General features: G+C 38.4%; 1 protein-coding gene across 3 annotated transcripts in view; it reads right to left on the bottom strand.

The window, feature by feature from the left end:
• DDX10 (DEAD-box helicase 10) overlaps positions 1-15,990 on the bottom strand; it is a 267,786-nt gene that overhangs the window by 224,745 nt on the left and 27,051 nt on the right. For all 3 annotated transcript variants that reach the window (XM_055307117.1, XM_055307118.1, XM_055307119.1), the window contains 2 exons: positions 12,707-12,791; positions 413-514 (listed from right to left, as the gene is read on the bottom strand). In XM_055307117.1, coding sequence (XP_055163092.1) covers positions 413-514; positions 12,707-12,791 — 187 coding nt within the window. The remainder of the gene's footprint in view (positions 1-412; positions 515-12,706; positions 12,792-15,990) is intronic.

The following is a 15,990-nucleotide window of genomic DNA, read 5'->3' as shown; positions in this document are numbered from 1 at the left end:
GAGCTCACAGCATCGTTCCATCAAACTCTTACCCAACCCCTCCAGCCCACTGCCCCAATCTAAACACCCTCCAAGTAAAGCCACAGTGTTTCAAGGACCCCAGCACAGGTGAAACTCTGATCCTAATTCTGCCGACAATTTAAGTGTCTTCAAAGGACAGCACAGTCCTCCAAAATGGACACACAACCCTACAAATCTTATCCACCAATGCCTGCTGAAAGTAACAAGTTCTCTGTTTCATCTTATTTTCTCCAAAAACTTGTTTAAAAAAAAAAAAAAAAACCAAGCAAACAAAAAAGTCAAACCGGACAGCAGAAGAGGAAGGAGGGAATTAAGTGTCCATAACTCAGCATAATAATTGTCTCTCTATTCTCCTAACAATAACATCAAGACACCCAGCAGCAGCTCCTACTTGATTTCCTTCACGGGCACTTTCTTCTGGAGAAGTTGCTGCACCATCCCTTTTTCTTCTGAGGGAAGCAAAATTAATAAGGCTTCACCATCCTCTTTGTACCTAAAAAAAAAAAAATAAGAAATTTCTTCCACATCATTGCAATCTTCATTTTACATTTTAACACTCTGATGAATAGGTAACACAGAAGTAACTTCACCTAATTAGTAAATATTAGGAATACCATTTTTTTAACTTCTGTAACAGAAAACTAAGGCTCTGAGCATCTTTTTCAAAATTTCGCCACCAGTTCTAATTCTGAGTGACTTTTAAACTATACCACAGGAGGAGAGTCAGATTCTAAGAAACAAATCAATTAAAAAGAATTTTTCTTTCTTTTTTTTTTTTTAGGGGGAGAAAAGCAGACGAAGAGGGAGAATCTTCAGCAGGCTCATGTCCAGAACAGAGCCTGATACAGGGCTTAATCTCACGATCATAACCTGAGCCAAAATCAAGAGGCGAAGGCTTAATCAAATAAGGCACCGCTAAAAAGAATTTCTTAAATAGCTCTCTACTTATAGCAAAAAGACAATTACCCATTCAAGCCACAAGAGAATTATAATACAATTACTAATTTAAGAAACATGGTACCCAATACATTAAGGGAATCAAATCATCTTTCTGGGGAGTTTTATACCTTGGGAGCAACATTGTTTAGTGGCATCAGTTTTAAGAAACAGATCTCTGCTCAAGTGAAAAATTGTGTCAACCACTTGTGTGCAAGCAGTAAGCCAAAATGGAATTGGGTGTTTGTAGAATTTTTTTTTTTTTAAGAAACAAAAGAAAAAGTATTCTCATCAAAGCACTCTGTTCAGGATTCATGTTATAATAGGAGGAGCAAATTCTTATAGTTAAATAAATTATTTATTAAGAAACATTGTGCCAGGCATAAACTATGAAGAACACAAAGAAATAAAAGAGTATCCCTGTCTTTCAGTGATCTAATAATCTAGCTGACTAGAAAACACAAACACACACAAAAGCCAGAGATCCAAGAGAACATTCCCCAAGATGGTACATTACTAAATGTAAAAGGATGACCAGGGGCAATAAATGCCATAAAGTGGAAAGAGACCACTCAGGATTGGCCAGAGAAACACACATCTGTCAGAGCAGATGAATCTGAGGAGGATCTTGAAAGTAAATACAAAAAGGGAAAAACTAAGGTCTTCAAAGGGGGAGCATAGCATGAACAAAGGAATAGAAACCAGAAAAATACAAGGTAAACTTAGCTAACTAAAGATAGAAGAAATCCAACGGAAGCCAGTGCAACTAAGTGGACACCAGAAAAGACTGCCAGAAAGGTACATCAGAGTCTGGTTTTGGAGGACAATGGCTGCCAGTGTATAGAGAGATAGCATACCACTGTATGTAAGTACAATTTTATCATTGAACACTGGAGGGAAAAACTGACTATGTTGACTTACTGTAGGTATTAAAAGACAGAAGAGCAATTTTTACCTCATGTTGATTTCAAAACTCTCCTTGTACACACAAGGTGAAATTCCAGTGTAATATATTTAACAGAAATACTTGTATGTATATTTGTGTACACACACAGAAAAGTATGAAATAAATCCTATTAAAAATGCTAAAAGTTCTCTTAAATTTATAAATTGAAAAACATTTTTAAGGGGCCACTAAATGCCAGGCACTACAACAGACATAGTTCTGGCTGTCACAAAGCTTATAGACAATCAGGAACAGACACTAAAACCAGTAACTAACAATAAAGTGGTGTGAGTGTTACAGTAGGCATACTGGAAGCTTTAAAGATGTAACAGCCCTACTGAATGCTGTCTAGGAGTCAAGAAAATTGCCCTGAGCAAATGACATCTAAGAGCAGAGACCTAAAAAAGTACAAATTAGTCAGACATTAGGGGAGAGTCAAGTTTACCAGGGAGAAAAGGCAGCATTTGATTGAGTCCAGTGGATAGTTTCATCTTCTTCATGCTTATTAGCTTTTTCTAGGGTTTCTAAATGCATATGTATCAAACAGGGAGAGAAAGGAAAAAAGCAGAACATACATTTATTCCTTTTACTGTTTCATAAATGAGAAACTAATGCCAAATTAGTATTGCTGTATTCCTTGCTGTATTTCAACACCAACTATTATGATTCAAATGTTTCATCACCATTTACTATGAAGATATATGAATTTAAAGCATTCTCCCTACACAGTGTTGGACTAAACCATCTGTGAAGGCAGAAATCGCTAGTTTAGGAAGTAGTGAAGTGACACCCAGAGCAGAGAAGGTGTCTGAGAGCCATCCCAACTTCTGAAGCCAGTAAAGGAGTAAAGAGAAATCTCTAAAGGTATCAAAACAGCACCCGCTGAAGTCCTCAGATCTTCAGACAGAGTCCAAAACAGGAATCATAAGCCTAATCACTACATCTATCTTGTCTACCCATTCATGCACCCTAGGATAATCTGGAAGAATGGATCAGATTCAAGTCACACAAGGGCCATATCCAAACCTTTTACAACTGTAATAGCTAAAAGACAGATCTGCACAAGGTTAAGACAGAGTGCAACCCTGAAATCTAAAAGAACAGAATTCCCAAAGGAAAATGGAAAAAATGTCCAAAGTTGAATCCCACCAGGCAAACATTTAACAAAAAAAACATCACTGGCCACATTACCTACTTAACATCATACACATTTTTTTCCCTGAAACAGCATAAAGCACAAACTATCTTCCACATACAATACCCAAAAATTTCCAGTAAGATTTCATTTCAAAAATAAAAAACACATCTAAAAAGAAGGCAGAACCACATTTCTTTTTTTTTTTTCAAATGCTTATAAGGATAGCCTATAACCCATGATCTAGCTTTTTATATTTCAAAGGCAGTATTCAAGGGCTGAGGTTTGGTATTTGTATAAAGAGAAATAAACATTCTTCACAAGATCTACATCTTGGAACTCCACTTTAGACAGGTTATTGTAAGAAACATTCCAGGCACCAAATAAAAAGCCCTGCATCTGAAACACACACACACACACACAAAAATCTCACTTGCACCATCAGTAGTAACACCATGTTACATTTATGTAGCCTTTAGAATTTAGGAGAAAATTCATTTTACATTAATTTGCCAGTTTTTTATAGCAATTGGTAGAGAAAATAAATTTCTGGAAAGACCAAGAAGTTATCAAAAATATATATATATAAATCCAGAAATATGGAACAAAAACAAAAGCCACTAGCTAATTATTATATATCAGAGGCTTTAAACTTCCAGTTCCTTACCTTTTTCAGCTCTCCAGGATTCTTTCCAGAAAGAAAGATCCTTAATAGGTTGATCATGATCCTCTAACACCCAGAAACTTAACTCCACATCTTACAGCTCATGAGCATTTCTAACTAAACTTGGGAGACCCAGACCACGGACTTCTGGGTCCCAGTGGTAATTCTTCCACTGAAATAACCTCGAAACAAACTCTGGACCGAAGGAGGAAAAAGCCTTGCCTTTCTGGCATAATTTGCCTTCTACCCAATAACCACTAGTCCTCAACTACTCCAATGCCTATTTCCCAACATACAAACTCCATTCTAGCTGAGACCTTAAATGTCCCTTAAACTTTGCCCATTCAGACCTCCAACTACTACTGTAACAAGATCTGGCAGTGTTCATGACTGCCAGATCTCCTAGCCTGGTTCTTCAAATTACAGATCAGACCATAAGAGAGTCTGTTTCAGAATAAGTCCTTTTGTAATTTTTTTTGAATATTTTATTTAGAGAGTGAGCATGAGAGAGAAAGAGAACACAAGCAGTGGGGAAAGTAGAGGGAGAAGCAGGCTCCCCGCTGAGTGCGGAACCCAGTGTGGGGCTTGATCCAGGACCCTGGGATCATGACCTGAGCCAAAGGCAGACATTTAACCAACTGAACCACCCAAACATGCCACTTCTTGTAATTCTAAAAATATATATGAAACATCCATGAGAACTTTTCTAGGTGGTAAGATGTGGGTGGTATGTTCTGCCAATGTCTAGAATCTACGGTAAACAAACACTATTTTTATAACAAAACACAAACATGAAGTAGAAAACAAAAATATATATGCTTTCAAAATCTCCATCTTTTGTGTCATTCTCACTTTACTGAACACATCTTAGTACTATCAACATCAGGGTACTTCCTTATCTCAACCAGAAATTTGAGGACATATATGAATGCATGTTTCCTACCTACCATACATTTGTACCTAAGAGCTGCTCACTAAATATTTGGTGAGTGACAGATATAAACAAACCACCCGAAGTTGCATAAGCAGATAGAACAATGGATTTAGAGTCAAAAGAACTGAATTCAAGCCCCAGCTGTACTATTCATTATCTTTATAACCTTGGATAATGAGTCCCTTTATCACTATATTGCATTCCTTTATAAATAGTTTGAAGGAGATGATCCAGGTCCCTTCAGAGCCTCAAGTTCTATACCTGTGATTCTTAAATACTAGTCATTGTTCACAGAAGTAGGATCAGGAGGTGGAGAAACAGAGACAACTGTTGGGTACACTGCTATCCCACAGCCTTCTTTCTGCCCCCTCTCTGCATCTCCTTCTATCCTCCCTACACCGTAGTCTTTCCTGGGGTAAGCAGCCCCATGAGCGCCTCGCCACTGAAGACAACAGTGCAGTCAGCCACGCAGAATGCACGCAGATGGCCAGAGGAACCAGACTCCAACTGCTCTGTTCCTCCTGCACAATATGGCACAAAGGAGAGCTTATTCCAGGAAAAGGGTGATCTCTGACTCACAGAATAGCTAAAGACTCTACACTAGATGTAAGAGAGAAGGACAGACTATAAAATATTCTGGGAAAAATAGAGCCACGTGCAGTGTAAGGACTTGGAAACAGGTACACCATAGCAGTTTAACAGACAAAGCTCACAATAATTGGGAAGAAACCAAGTTGGTTACGGTGGGTTGTATGGAAAGCTTCTAACACACTGATTAAGAACAAGGATTTAGGGAGCTCACAGAGAAAAGGTAGACGTCCTTACAGTCTATCAACTCTGTTCCCAGAATTTAAAAAGAGTCTAAACTAAGTTTTAATACATTAAAAGCAGGAAGAAAACATACATAAAAGTACTGCCTAAAAATTATACTACCTGAAATTATACTTTCTGGAAACTACTGAAAGAGATCATTAACTCCATCTTACAAGAGAAGATATTAAAGCTTAAAGAGATTAAGAACTGGTCAAAGGGTCCAAAGCCATCAGGTGACAGCGTCAGATCCAAATCTAAATTTCTTGACTTTTAAGGATAGTGTTGATCTACCATGGGATATCTGTCCCTCGTAATCCAAATAAAGAAGGAAAATAAATTTATTTTTAGTTTATCTTCGAGATCACAAACAGGAGCAAGTTTAAATAAAACTGTCTACCTTCCTTCTCCCAGCACCTGGCTTTCAAGCCTTCTGGAAGCCCCACCTGGGAGCCGCAGCCACTACATTTCACCAAATGAAAACATCTGGTCTGGGGCACACAGGCAAGAAGAGGAGTTGTAGAGTCAGAAAGACCCAAATACAAATCCCTGCCCTGGTATTTCCAGAGGGATCTTAGATACAGTTTACCTCACAATCCCTAAGAAATTGTTTCCTCTCTCATAAGGCTTACATAAAGACTAAATGAGTTCTCGCATTTGCTCACTCAACAGATATTTGAGTGTTAGAAAGTAAATGTCTAAGCTACAACCTGTTCATTCTCTTGGGGAAGAGGCTCCTCTGGCTGAAAATGAAAAAGTGATGCAGTCAAATCTCCTCATAAATATACTAATGACAGGGCTTCTGGAAAACAAACTTGGCATTAGTTTGCATGTGAGCCCTCATCTAGGAGATGTTAATAACAGGATGTACCGAGTACATTTAAAGTCTGTGGATGCAAGGAAGAGGTCTCTATAGGCAGCATGTAACTGAGTACACCAATAGCCCATCTATGGAAGTGATAAAGGGCATGTATGGCTCATGTATGTACACTGAGCATGTATGGCTCAGTGACCACGAGGTCAAGCTGGGTCAGAGCCTGCCCTGAGGTGTCGAGAATGGCCCTGTGGAGCTATGGAAGAGGCAGACCTCTTCCTGCCTCACATATTCCTTGTCATTAATTACCTTCCCTTACCCTTGAAATTACTAGGAAAGCTTGCTATTAGGAATGGTAGACAGCTACTAAAACAACTCCCAAAGAGCTGGGCCTTCTGGGATTCACACCCTGTGGGGTGTGAGTAAGGCTGATTTCTGTAATCACTAGGCTACCCCAAGTAAGATGGAGTTTGAGTTCCAAATCTAGGTCACAAGACACTGCTGCTTCCCCCTTACTCTTACTCTCTCACTTGCTCTCTCTGATGAGGCCAGGTGCTATGTTATAAAAAGCCCCACAAAAAGAAAAGCCATGTGGAAGGACCAGAGAGGCACCTGCCAACAAGCAGGGTGAACAAGCTTAGAACAGGATCCACCCCAGTTGAACCTTCAAGTACCCTGTGACACCTTGACCACAGACTTGTAAGGATCCAGATGAGCAGCCAGAGGAATCAAATGAGCCGCACCCAGATTCCTGATTCAGGGAAACTGTGAGATAATATACAGATCTTGTTTTAGCCACTACATTGTGGGGTAATTTGTTATACTGCAGTGGATTAATTAATTTTAGGTAAGCTCTAATTCATGAGTCTGATTTGAGAAAGTAATTGTGTTATCTCAACTGCCAACTCTGTGCAAAATCTGGGTTCTAAGCACTTGGGGTATATCAATTAAGTAGACATATTTCCTTGCCTTTATGTAACTTACATTCTGGTGAAGAGAAAGAGAAACAATGTAATAAAGAAATGCTTAGTATATTTGAAAGCATTAAGTGCTATGGAAAAAAGAAAGTACAGAGTGAAGTGAGGAGGAGTGGCTGGAGCACAGTTAAGAAAGATAACCAGGTTAAGAAATATAGCCATGCAGATCCTTGAGGAAAAACCATTCCAGCAAAAGAAACAGTAATATAAAAGGATCATGATGGGGGAGGGGGGGGCAGGGAGGAATATGCTCGCATGAACAAAACAACTCCACCAGTGTACAGCATGGTACATAGGGGAATTGAAAGGAAGGCTAGAGGAGATTGAATAATATCAAGTATTGGCTTTTATTCTGAGGGAAGAGGAAGCTATCAGAGCACTGACATGATCTGACTTGTGTTTAAAAGGATCACTCTGCCTGCTGTGTTGAGAACAGACAGCAGGAGAGCAATGAGGAAGCCCTGGAACTCGGACGACGACTCCTAAAAAAATATCAGCCTACTTATCTACCTCTATAGCTGTCCTGGCCCTACTGTATCCCAGTTCAATGCTTCCTGATGCAAAATAAAAAACTGGTTTTGCCCTTTAAAAAAATAAAATAAAATAAAAAATAAAAAAAACTTTCAATTCTAAATAGCAACTAGACCAAGGAAGAAGGCCGTGTAAAGAACCATTATCTACCAAGAAGCAGCAGGCTGAAGACAGGATCTTCATAAATCTAACCTAAAGGAATTAAAGCAGCAAGAATTTTCACTAGCAAAGATTGCTCCCATCTGATACCTAAGATATTCAGAGTAAATAAGTAAATTAAGTAATTTCAGTAAATTAAGGCTCATAGAAATTGTCTTTTCACTTTATTTCAATTTACAAAACAATAAAGGACACTTTAAAAAATTCTCTTCCTTCTCTATTCCATAAAGTACCAGTATTTTCCACAAACCATAAACTCTTCAAAGTTGTCACAGTAGAAATTTTAACTACTTTGCATCTTCATCTTTGCTGTTGATCTAAACTGCTGCCAGTGTGCGATGCAAAGAATTGGCCTCTGCTGCCCCCCAGTGGAACCACCTTCTGCTATCTACATCACACAGTCTGAGATCAGTAAAGTAAGGCTCAGGAGAAATACCACTTCTGAGGGAATTATTTTACCTTGACTCTGGAAAAAAAGAACAATAGTTACACATATATGAACTCATTTTTTTAAGTACTAGGCCCAACATTGGACTTGGACTCATGAACCTGAGATCAAGAGTGTGGCATGCTCTATTGACTGAGCCAGCTAGGCACTGACTCTCACCTTATCTACAGTTACATATAATTCACATCCTCCATCCACAGGCCTGTACTCCCCAAATAAAAGCATTAAAAAAAAAAAGGAGTGCGGTGGCTGGGTGGCTCAGTCAGTTAAGTGTCCAACTCTTGATCTCAGCTCAGGTCTTTGATCTCAAGGTTGTGAATTCAAGCACTGCACTGGACCCCACACCAGGCATGGAGCCTACTTTAAAAGATATCTAATTTAAAAACAATTTTTTTTTAAAAGAGGAGTCTAATGTATATACCTACTTTCTATTCCCATTTTTTTTTTGGTTTTCAAATGGGCATTTGAAATGGAAATTTCAAATTTCCATAAGAAATGGAAAAGCCTTGGGATGCCTGAGTGACTCAGAGGTTTAGCCTCTGCCTTCCACCCAGGACGTGATCCTGGAGTCTCAGGATCGAGTCCCACGTTGGGGTCCCTGCATGGAGCCTGCTTCTCTCTGCCCATGTCTCTGTCTCTCTGTGTGTGTGTGTCTCTCATGAATAAATAAAATCTTTAAAAAAAAAAAGGGGGGGGGTGGGATCCCTGGGTGGCGCAGCGGTTTGGCGCCTGCCTTTGGCCCAGGGCACGATCCTGGAGACCCGGGATCGAATCCCACGTCGGGCTCCTGGTGCATGGAGCCTGCTTCTCCCTCTGCCTGTGTCTCTGCCTCTCTCTCTCTCTCTCTGTGTGTGTGACTATCATAAATAACTAAAAAAAAAAAAAAAAAAAAAAAAAAAAAAAAAAAAGGAAAAGCCTGGTTTTATGAGTTCCAAGAACTGCAGGCCCTAAAGACAATCATTTTTAAATACAATGCACCTCAGAATACAGCTTAATAAAATTATATTCATATTCCTTGCCTCACTTGTCTCTAAACGAGATCATTCTGTTAAAACGGGTGTGGATGGCTAAGGAAAAAAGATGAAACTTTTCTCAATACTAAGGATCAAGAGAATTTCAGGTGAATAAATTAAAACAAAGTACTTCAAGACAAGTACCAGAATCACTACTTTCACTTAGCTAAAACACAGAAAGGAAAAACAGATTCCTCAAACCTTAGCTATTTTGCTACAAAGCACTGAATTCATTTCTCTCTATTCATATATTATAGCTCAATTCCACAACTAAATACTATCTGGCAACACAGTTTTAATTACAGCATAAACACAGGATTTTAATGAGTTTTAAATTTTAATTTAGCCTTTATTCAATTCAATTATCCCATCTCATGGCCCACGAAACTTTCTAATTATCTGTAAGCCCATTAATGGCAACTTTTAAACTGCTATTTCACTATTTTATTAAACTCAAGAAAAAATAAGCATTGCATATCCTAAACACTTCCACTAACTACTCATCTAAAAGAGCCGTTTCAAAACATTTTTAATTGGTTATGAGGGATCAAATAGACTTGTACCTTAAAAATTAATAACAGCAGAAGTTGCATTACAATAGTTTTTCAAATTAGTATTTTCTCTTCAAACACAATTATAATGTTGCTGTACCTACTCTTCATCTCCAATGTCATTAGAACGATTTAATGTTCACCCTGGCATGTTCAACTACGTAAAATTTTTAACAGTGGGATCCCTGGGTGGCGCAGCGGTTTGGCGCCTGCCTTTGGCCCAGGGCGTGATCCTGGAGACCCAGGATCGAATCCCACGTCGGGCTCCCGGTGCATGGAGCCAGCTTCTCCCTCTGCCTATGTCTCTGCCTCTCTCTCTCTCTCTGTGACTATCATAAATAAATAAAAATTAAAAAAAAAATTTTAACAGCCTCTCAGGAACCAAACACCCTGAGATACGCCTCTTTGGTGAACTGTTTTCTGATGCAATAAGATGATCCAATCATCTTCATAAAGGAACAATAATTTTAAAATACTATTTAAAAGTGTTCTATAGGGCAGCCTGGGTGACTGACTCAGTGGTTTAGCATCACCTTCAGCCCAGGGCGTGGTCCTGGGGACCCAGGACTGAATCCCACATCAGGCTCCCTGCAAGGCTGCCATCAGGCTTCTCCCTCTGCCTGTGTCTCTGCCTCTCTCTCTCTCTCTCATGAATAAATAAATAAAATCTTAAAATTAATTAATTAAAGTGTTCCATAAAGATACCTGCTTGCCCTATGTCAACACCAAATGGCACAACTAAACAAGTCTACATGCCCCTGAAGCTATATGTTCGTGAAGGGTCATATTCCACTTTATCTAGAATGCAAATGTGCATGAGTACGTGTACAAATTCATACATGCTACACGTTTACTAAAGAGCATGAAACATTCCACCAACCACTACTTGTCACCTTCTGAGTATCTCACTATGTAAGATAACCCAAATGTGTAACCCAATACAAAGATCACCGACTGATACACCACCCACCTTCCTATAAAATGGAAAGCAAGATATCTGTTCTACCACTCAGGTCCCATTTCCTCATACCCCATTAGAAATCAAAATGGAAAAAAAAAAAAAAAAGAAAGAAAATCAAAATGTCATCAGTCTACAGCCAACTGTGTCTGAAGGCACAGTGACACCATATACAGAACCCACTTCTAACTCCATTGCTTGGGCAGCCCCGGTGGCACAGCGGTTTAGCGCCGCCTGCAGCCCAGGACGTGATCCTGGAGACCCTGGATCGAGTCCCACATCGGGCCCTTTGCATGGAGCCTGCTTCTCCCTCTGCCTGTGTCTCCGCCTCTCTCTCTGTGTGTGTCTCTATGAATAAATAAATAAAATCTTTAAAAAAAAACTCCATTGCTTGTTCAAATTATATTGTTAATTGCAATACAAAGACTTACTTTTCACCCTGTAGCATATAAATCCTATTTTTAAATAGCTTTATTTTTCACTATTATACTACTAGTCTCTCTATTCACACTGATCAAAAGAAATGTGTTTGAGTACATTTTGATTATAGCCCATGTTTAATGGCCCACAAAGTAAATGTAAATCGGTCAAAAAATGTTTAAGCAATCAAATATGTTATGAAAATTAAAAATGAAGGAAGAGCTCTGCTTCTTCCTAGGCTGCTAAAAGACTTGAGAAACCTTCATGTCAGCCAAAACATACAAAATTCACCAGAAACAACCAAAAAAAAAAAAATCTTTAAAGCGATCCAAAAAACGGGGCACCTGGGTGGCCAAGTGGTTGAGCATCTGCCTTTGGCTCAGGTCATGATCCCAGGGTCCTGGGATCAAGTCCCAGATCAGGCTCTCTGCAGGGTGCCTGCTTCTCCCTCTGTCTCTCTCATAAATAAGTTAAATCTTAAAAAAATAAAAAAAATAAAAAAAGCCATCCAAAAACTGTGGATTCGAAGAAATTTAAAATAACTACACACCAATGAGATTTACCAGATAAACAAGGGACAGGGGACACTTGGGGCTATTTGCTAAACGGGACACAAGGCAAGCCTGCTAGAGAATGGCAGTCATTGCTTGCAAGATGGTTTAAACCTTGGGTCTAGGGCAGCCCCGGTGGCCCAGCAGTTTAGCGCTGCCTCTCAGCCCCGAGTGTGATTCTGGAGACACGGGATCGAGTCCCACATCAGGCTCCCTGCGTGGAGCCTGCTTTTCCCTCTGCCTGTGTCTCTGCCTCTCTCTCTCTCTCTCTCCGTGTGTCTCTCATTAATAAATAAATAAAATCTTTTTAAAATTTTTTTAAATTTAAAAAATTAAAAAATAAATCTTGGGTCTAAAGATCCTGCCATCCCTGGGAAACAATTCAGCTCAAGTTGCGACTTAAAAATCGGAAGTAACTGTTGGACCATGCAGACCAACAGGTGGTGTCTCTGCCATCATCAAGGATCAATGTCTCACTGACAACCATGTTATAAACATGCATCCAATTACAATGAGAAAGTAAATGGTACAAGGTAAATGCAAAGAAACAGTCCGTCTGTGGCTAATCATAATTACTCATAACCCTGTTATTATTTAAGTTGTTTCCAATTCTTAACCATTACAAAGGTCAACAAAATGAACATCTTTACTGAAACTTTGCCCATCTCTGTTTTCTTAAGATCAGTTTCTGAATGTGGAACATGAAACAAAAGGAAGAACTCTCAGGCTTCAATAATCATTGCCAAAAGCGACCTAGAAAGATGTTAACCACTTAGCACCCTATCAACAGTGTACATGTCTCAACTGCAACAGCAAAGAAACAAGTGGGCACACCTACCTGGCCGTTCTACCTGCTCTGTGAATGTACGTGTTGGCATCCTCTGGACAATCAAACTGAAGAACCCAATTCACAGCTGGGAAATCTGTACACAAAGAACATCAAGTTAGAAAATCAGTTTCAAGGGGATCCCTGGGTGGCTCAGTGGTTTAGCACCACCTTCAGCCCAGGGCCTGATGCTGAAGACCAGGGATGGAGTCCCACATCGGGCTCCCTGCATGGAGCCTGCTTCTCCCTCTACCTATGTCTGTTCCTCTCTCTGTGTCTGTCATGAATAAATAAATAAAATTTAAAAAAATAAAATAATAAAAAATTAAATTAACTGCATGAATCAAGAGATAATAAACAATTCTCCTTTGACAGTGTTTGAATATGAACATTATTTGTATCTGACACAGAACAGATTGCTTTGTGTCAGACAAATAATGAAATACCCTGGTATTTAATAACCTAAAAGAAACCACTTCTCATGACTCCTAGTGAACTATAAAACTTGTTTCCCAATTTAAATGAAACTTTACTTTCCTTGCTATTCCCATCTCCATTTGAATTAATGATGTCTAAGTCCCTTTTCTCATTTCTCAGCAATAATTATGCAGTACACATATCTGGCTACAGAAGTTTTCATTTGTTTCCAGACACCCTGTTCCCAACTCCTTAAACAACTACCTTTAATCATCTGTGGATTTTACTGTTTGGATTTCAGATCAATTTCTATAACAGAGAAAAGGGCTCAGCACTAAACCAAAACAAAACCAAAAACAATATTGGGGGTATCAGAAGAAGAATGATACAGATGTAACAAAAGGAAATCTTTTTTTTTTTTAAGATTTATTTATTTATTTATTTATTTGTGATAGACAGAGAGAGAGAGGCAGAGACACAGGAGGAGGGTGAAGCAGGCTCCATGCCAGGAGCCCAATGTGTGGGACTCAATCACCAGGACTCCAGGATCGTGCCCTGGGCCAAAGACAGGCGCCAAATCGCTGAGCCACCCAGGGATCCCAACAAAAGGAAATCTTTGGCAATTTTTCTAAATTTGGTAAATTAAGAAGAACAGTGTAAGAATATCACTTCAAAATATAAAACTAAATACCAAAAAAAGACTAACAGAAATTTAAAGAGTTGCTCCTGAAGAGTGAGGAAGTATAGAGCCTACTAGGACTCCTACCTTATTTTTTACCCATGTACATGTGATAATTCATTTAAAAAAAAAGTTAATAAAGTTTTAAAATGGTACTGGTGCATTCTAAAGAAATTCAAGGATGCTTAAGAACAGAGCGTCAGAATATTCATTGCACATTTTTAGAATAAAAAGACTTCAATGTTCATTATTCCAGGAATGGGTAAATTCATACCATGAGACACTCTACAAAACACACTGGATTTTTATACGTCAACCTGGAAAGATCTGGGGTGCCTGGCAGGCTCAGTTGGTGGAGTGATTCTTGATTTTGGGGCTGTGAGTTTGAGCCCCATATTGGATATAGGGATTTCTTAAAAAAAAAAAAAAAAAAAAAGGAAAAAAGAAAAGACTTCAAAAGCCAAGTCCTATTTTAGCATATATAACATTGTTCACGTAAACTTTTTATATACTCAATACTTTATGTATTGCTTATCAATACATTCATATAAACTTTTTAAAATAATCTAGAACAGAGGTTTTTGACATTTTTGTACTATAAATAAAGCCTATGAACCCCTTCTCAGAATGTTTTTAAATGCATAAAGTAAAACATATAGCAGGAGTTATAAGCTTTTTTATTTACTGAAGTTTCTGATATAGTAATGTATATGCTTGTTTACTAATACATTAGACATCATTGTGGGTCTAATAAGTACCATAATATTGAAGTAGTACTGAGTATAAACTATACACAAAAATAACTGCAAATACTGTAGAGTTATTTCAACCTAGAATTCTATTCCTATCCCAAAAATCATTCAAGAATACAAAATGAAGGATACCTTGGTGGCACAGTGGTTGAGTGTCTGTCTTTGGCTCAGGGCATGATCCTGGAGTTGCAGAATCGAGTCCCACATCGGGCTCCCTGCAAGGAACCTGCTCCTCCCTCTATCTATGTCTGCCTCTCTCTCTGTGCCTCTCATGAATAAATAAATAAAATCTTAAAAAAAAAATAGGAAATGTATGTAACAACTCAAATTGACTTCTTGTGCACCCTTACTGAAGCAGCTATAAGAAAATGAGATTTTTAATTTTTTTAATTTTTTTTAAGCAATCTCTATACCCAATATGGGACACAGACCCACAACCCCAAGACCAAGAGTTACATGCTCCACCAACTGAGCCTGCAAGGCACCCCTAGAGAATGACATTTAAAATTTTTTTAAATGAAATAAGAGAATAAATCAAGAAAGAGGAAGAAAGAGATCTGGATAGAAGCATCTCAGGATAACAAAAATGCAGGAGGATTATGGAGCAACCAGTCTGGATAAGAGCTGGCAATGGAAGGCTGCAAGAGAGAAACAGGCTGTGTTTGAACTGTTAGAAAAGTAATAAGCATGGGACATCTGCTAGGACAGTTAAGAAAAATGATAACTAGGATCACAAACTAAGCAAATCTTAACTATTAACACAAAAATACAAGATCAGAGACAACTGATACACAATTTCCCTCAGCAAACAATTACATGGCCAAACAAGGTAAATACAAAATGTTGAATTTACTAAAAGTCTTGGATAACAATATAGGCTAGAGAGCTTTAAAAATATATGCATACTTGGCTAAGGCCTTCAGTCACATGGGAATGAACAGATATGATGTCTGAGATATGCTTTAAAATACTCCAAGATGAACAAGCAGACAGGAAGAAAAAGGGGACCACAAAAAAAATCATCACTAAAGCTGGGTAATATTGGGCATATTCTTCATGTGTGTTTAATATCTGCTGCAGTCATTAACAAATAAACTGAAAAATTTAAAATACTACCTATTTTCTTGTCTTGTATTCATATCTCTACATCCTGTAATTCACTTCCATACCCCATTCCATAACCACAAAGCTACCAACTGTAAAATAGTATCAATGGGCTTCTTGAAAGCTTCAATACATTATGTTTTTAAAATGAAAACACTTGGTAAAAAAAAATTGACTTCAAATTTTCTTGTTAAGTTGTCATATTTTACCAAGTTTCCAATTTTCAAAGAAACAAGAGTAGTTTTTCCTCCTATCTTTAAACCTTTATCCTCCTTTGATTGTGGGGGGTCCTCAGGATTCTAGAATTATTTTCATAAACAATAAGCAAAGACAAAAATACAACC

This window comes from Nyctereutes procyonoides, unplaced genomic scaffold, assembly GCF_905146905.1.
Source record: "Nyctereutes procyonoides isolate TBG_1078 unplaced genomic scaffold, NYPRO_anot_genome, whole genome shotgun sequence".
In the NCBI taxonomy this organism is placed as follows: Eukaryota; Metazoa; Chordata; class Mammalia; order Carnivora; family Canidae; genus Nyctereutes; species Nyctereutes procyonoides.
The sequence above is the reverse complement of the archived record's forward strand: the minus strand, read 5'-3'. Positions and strand labels throughout refer to the sequence as shown.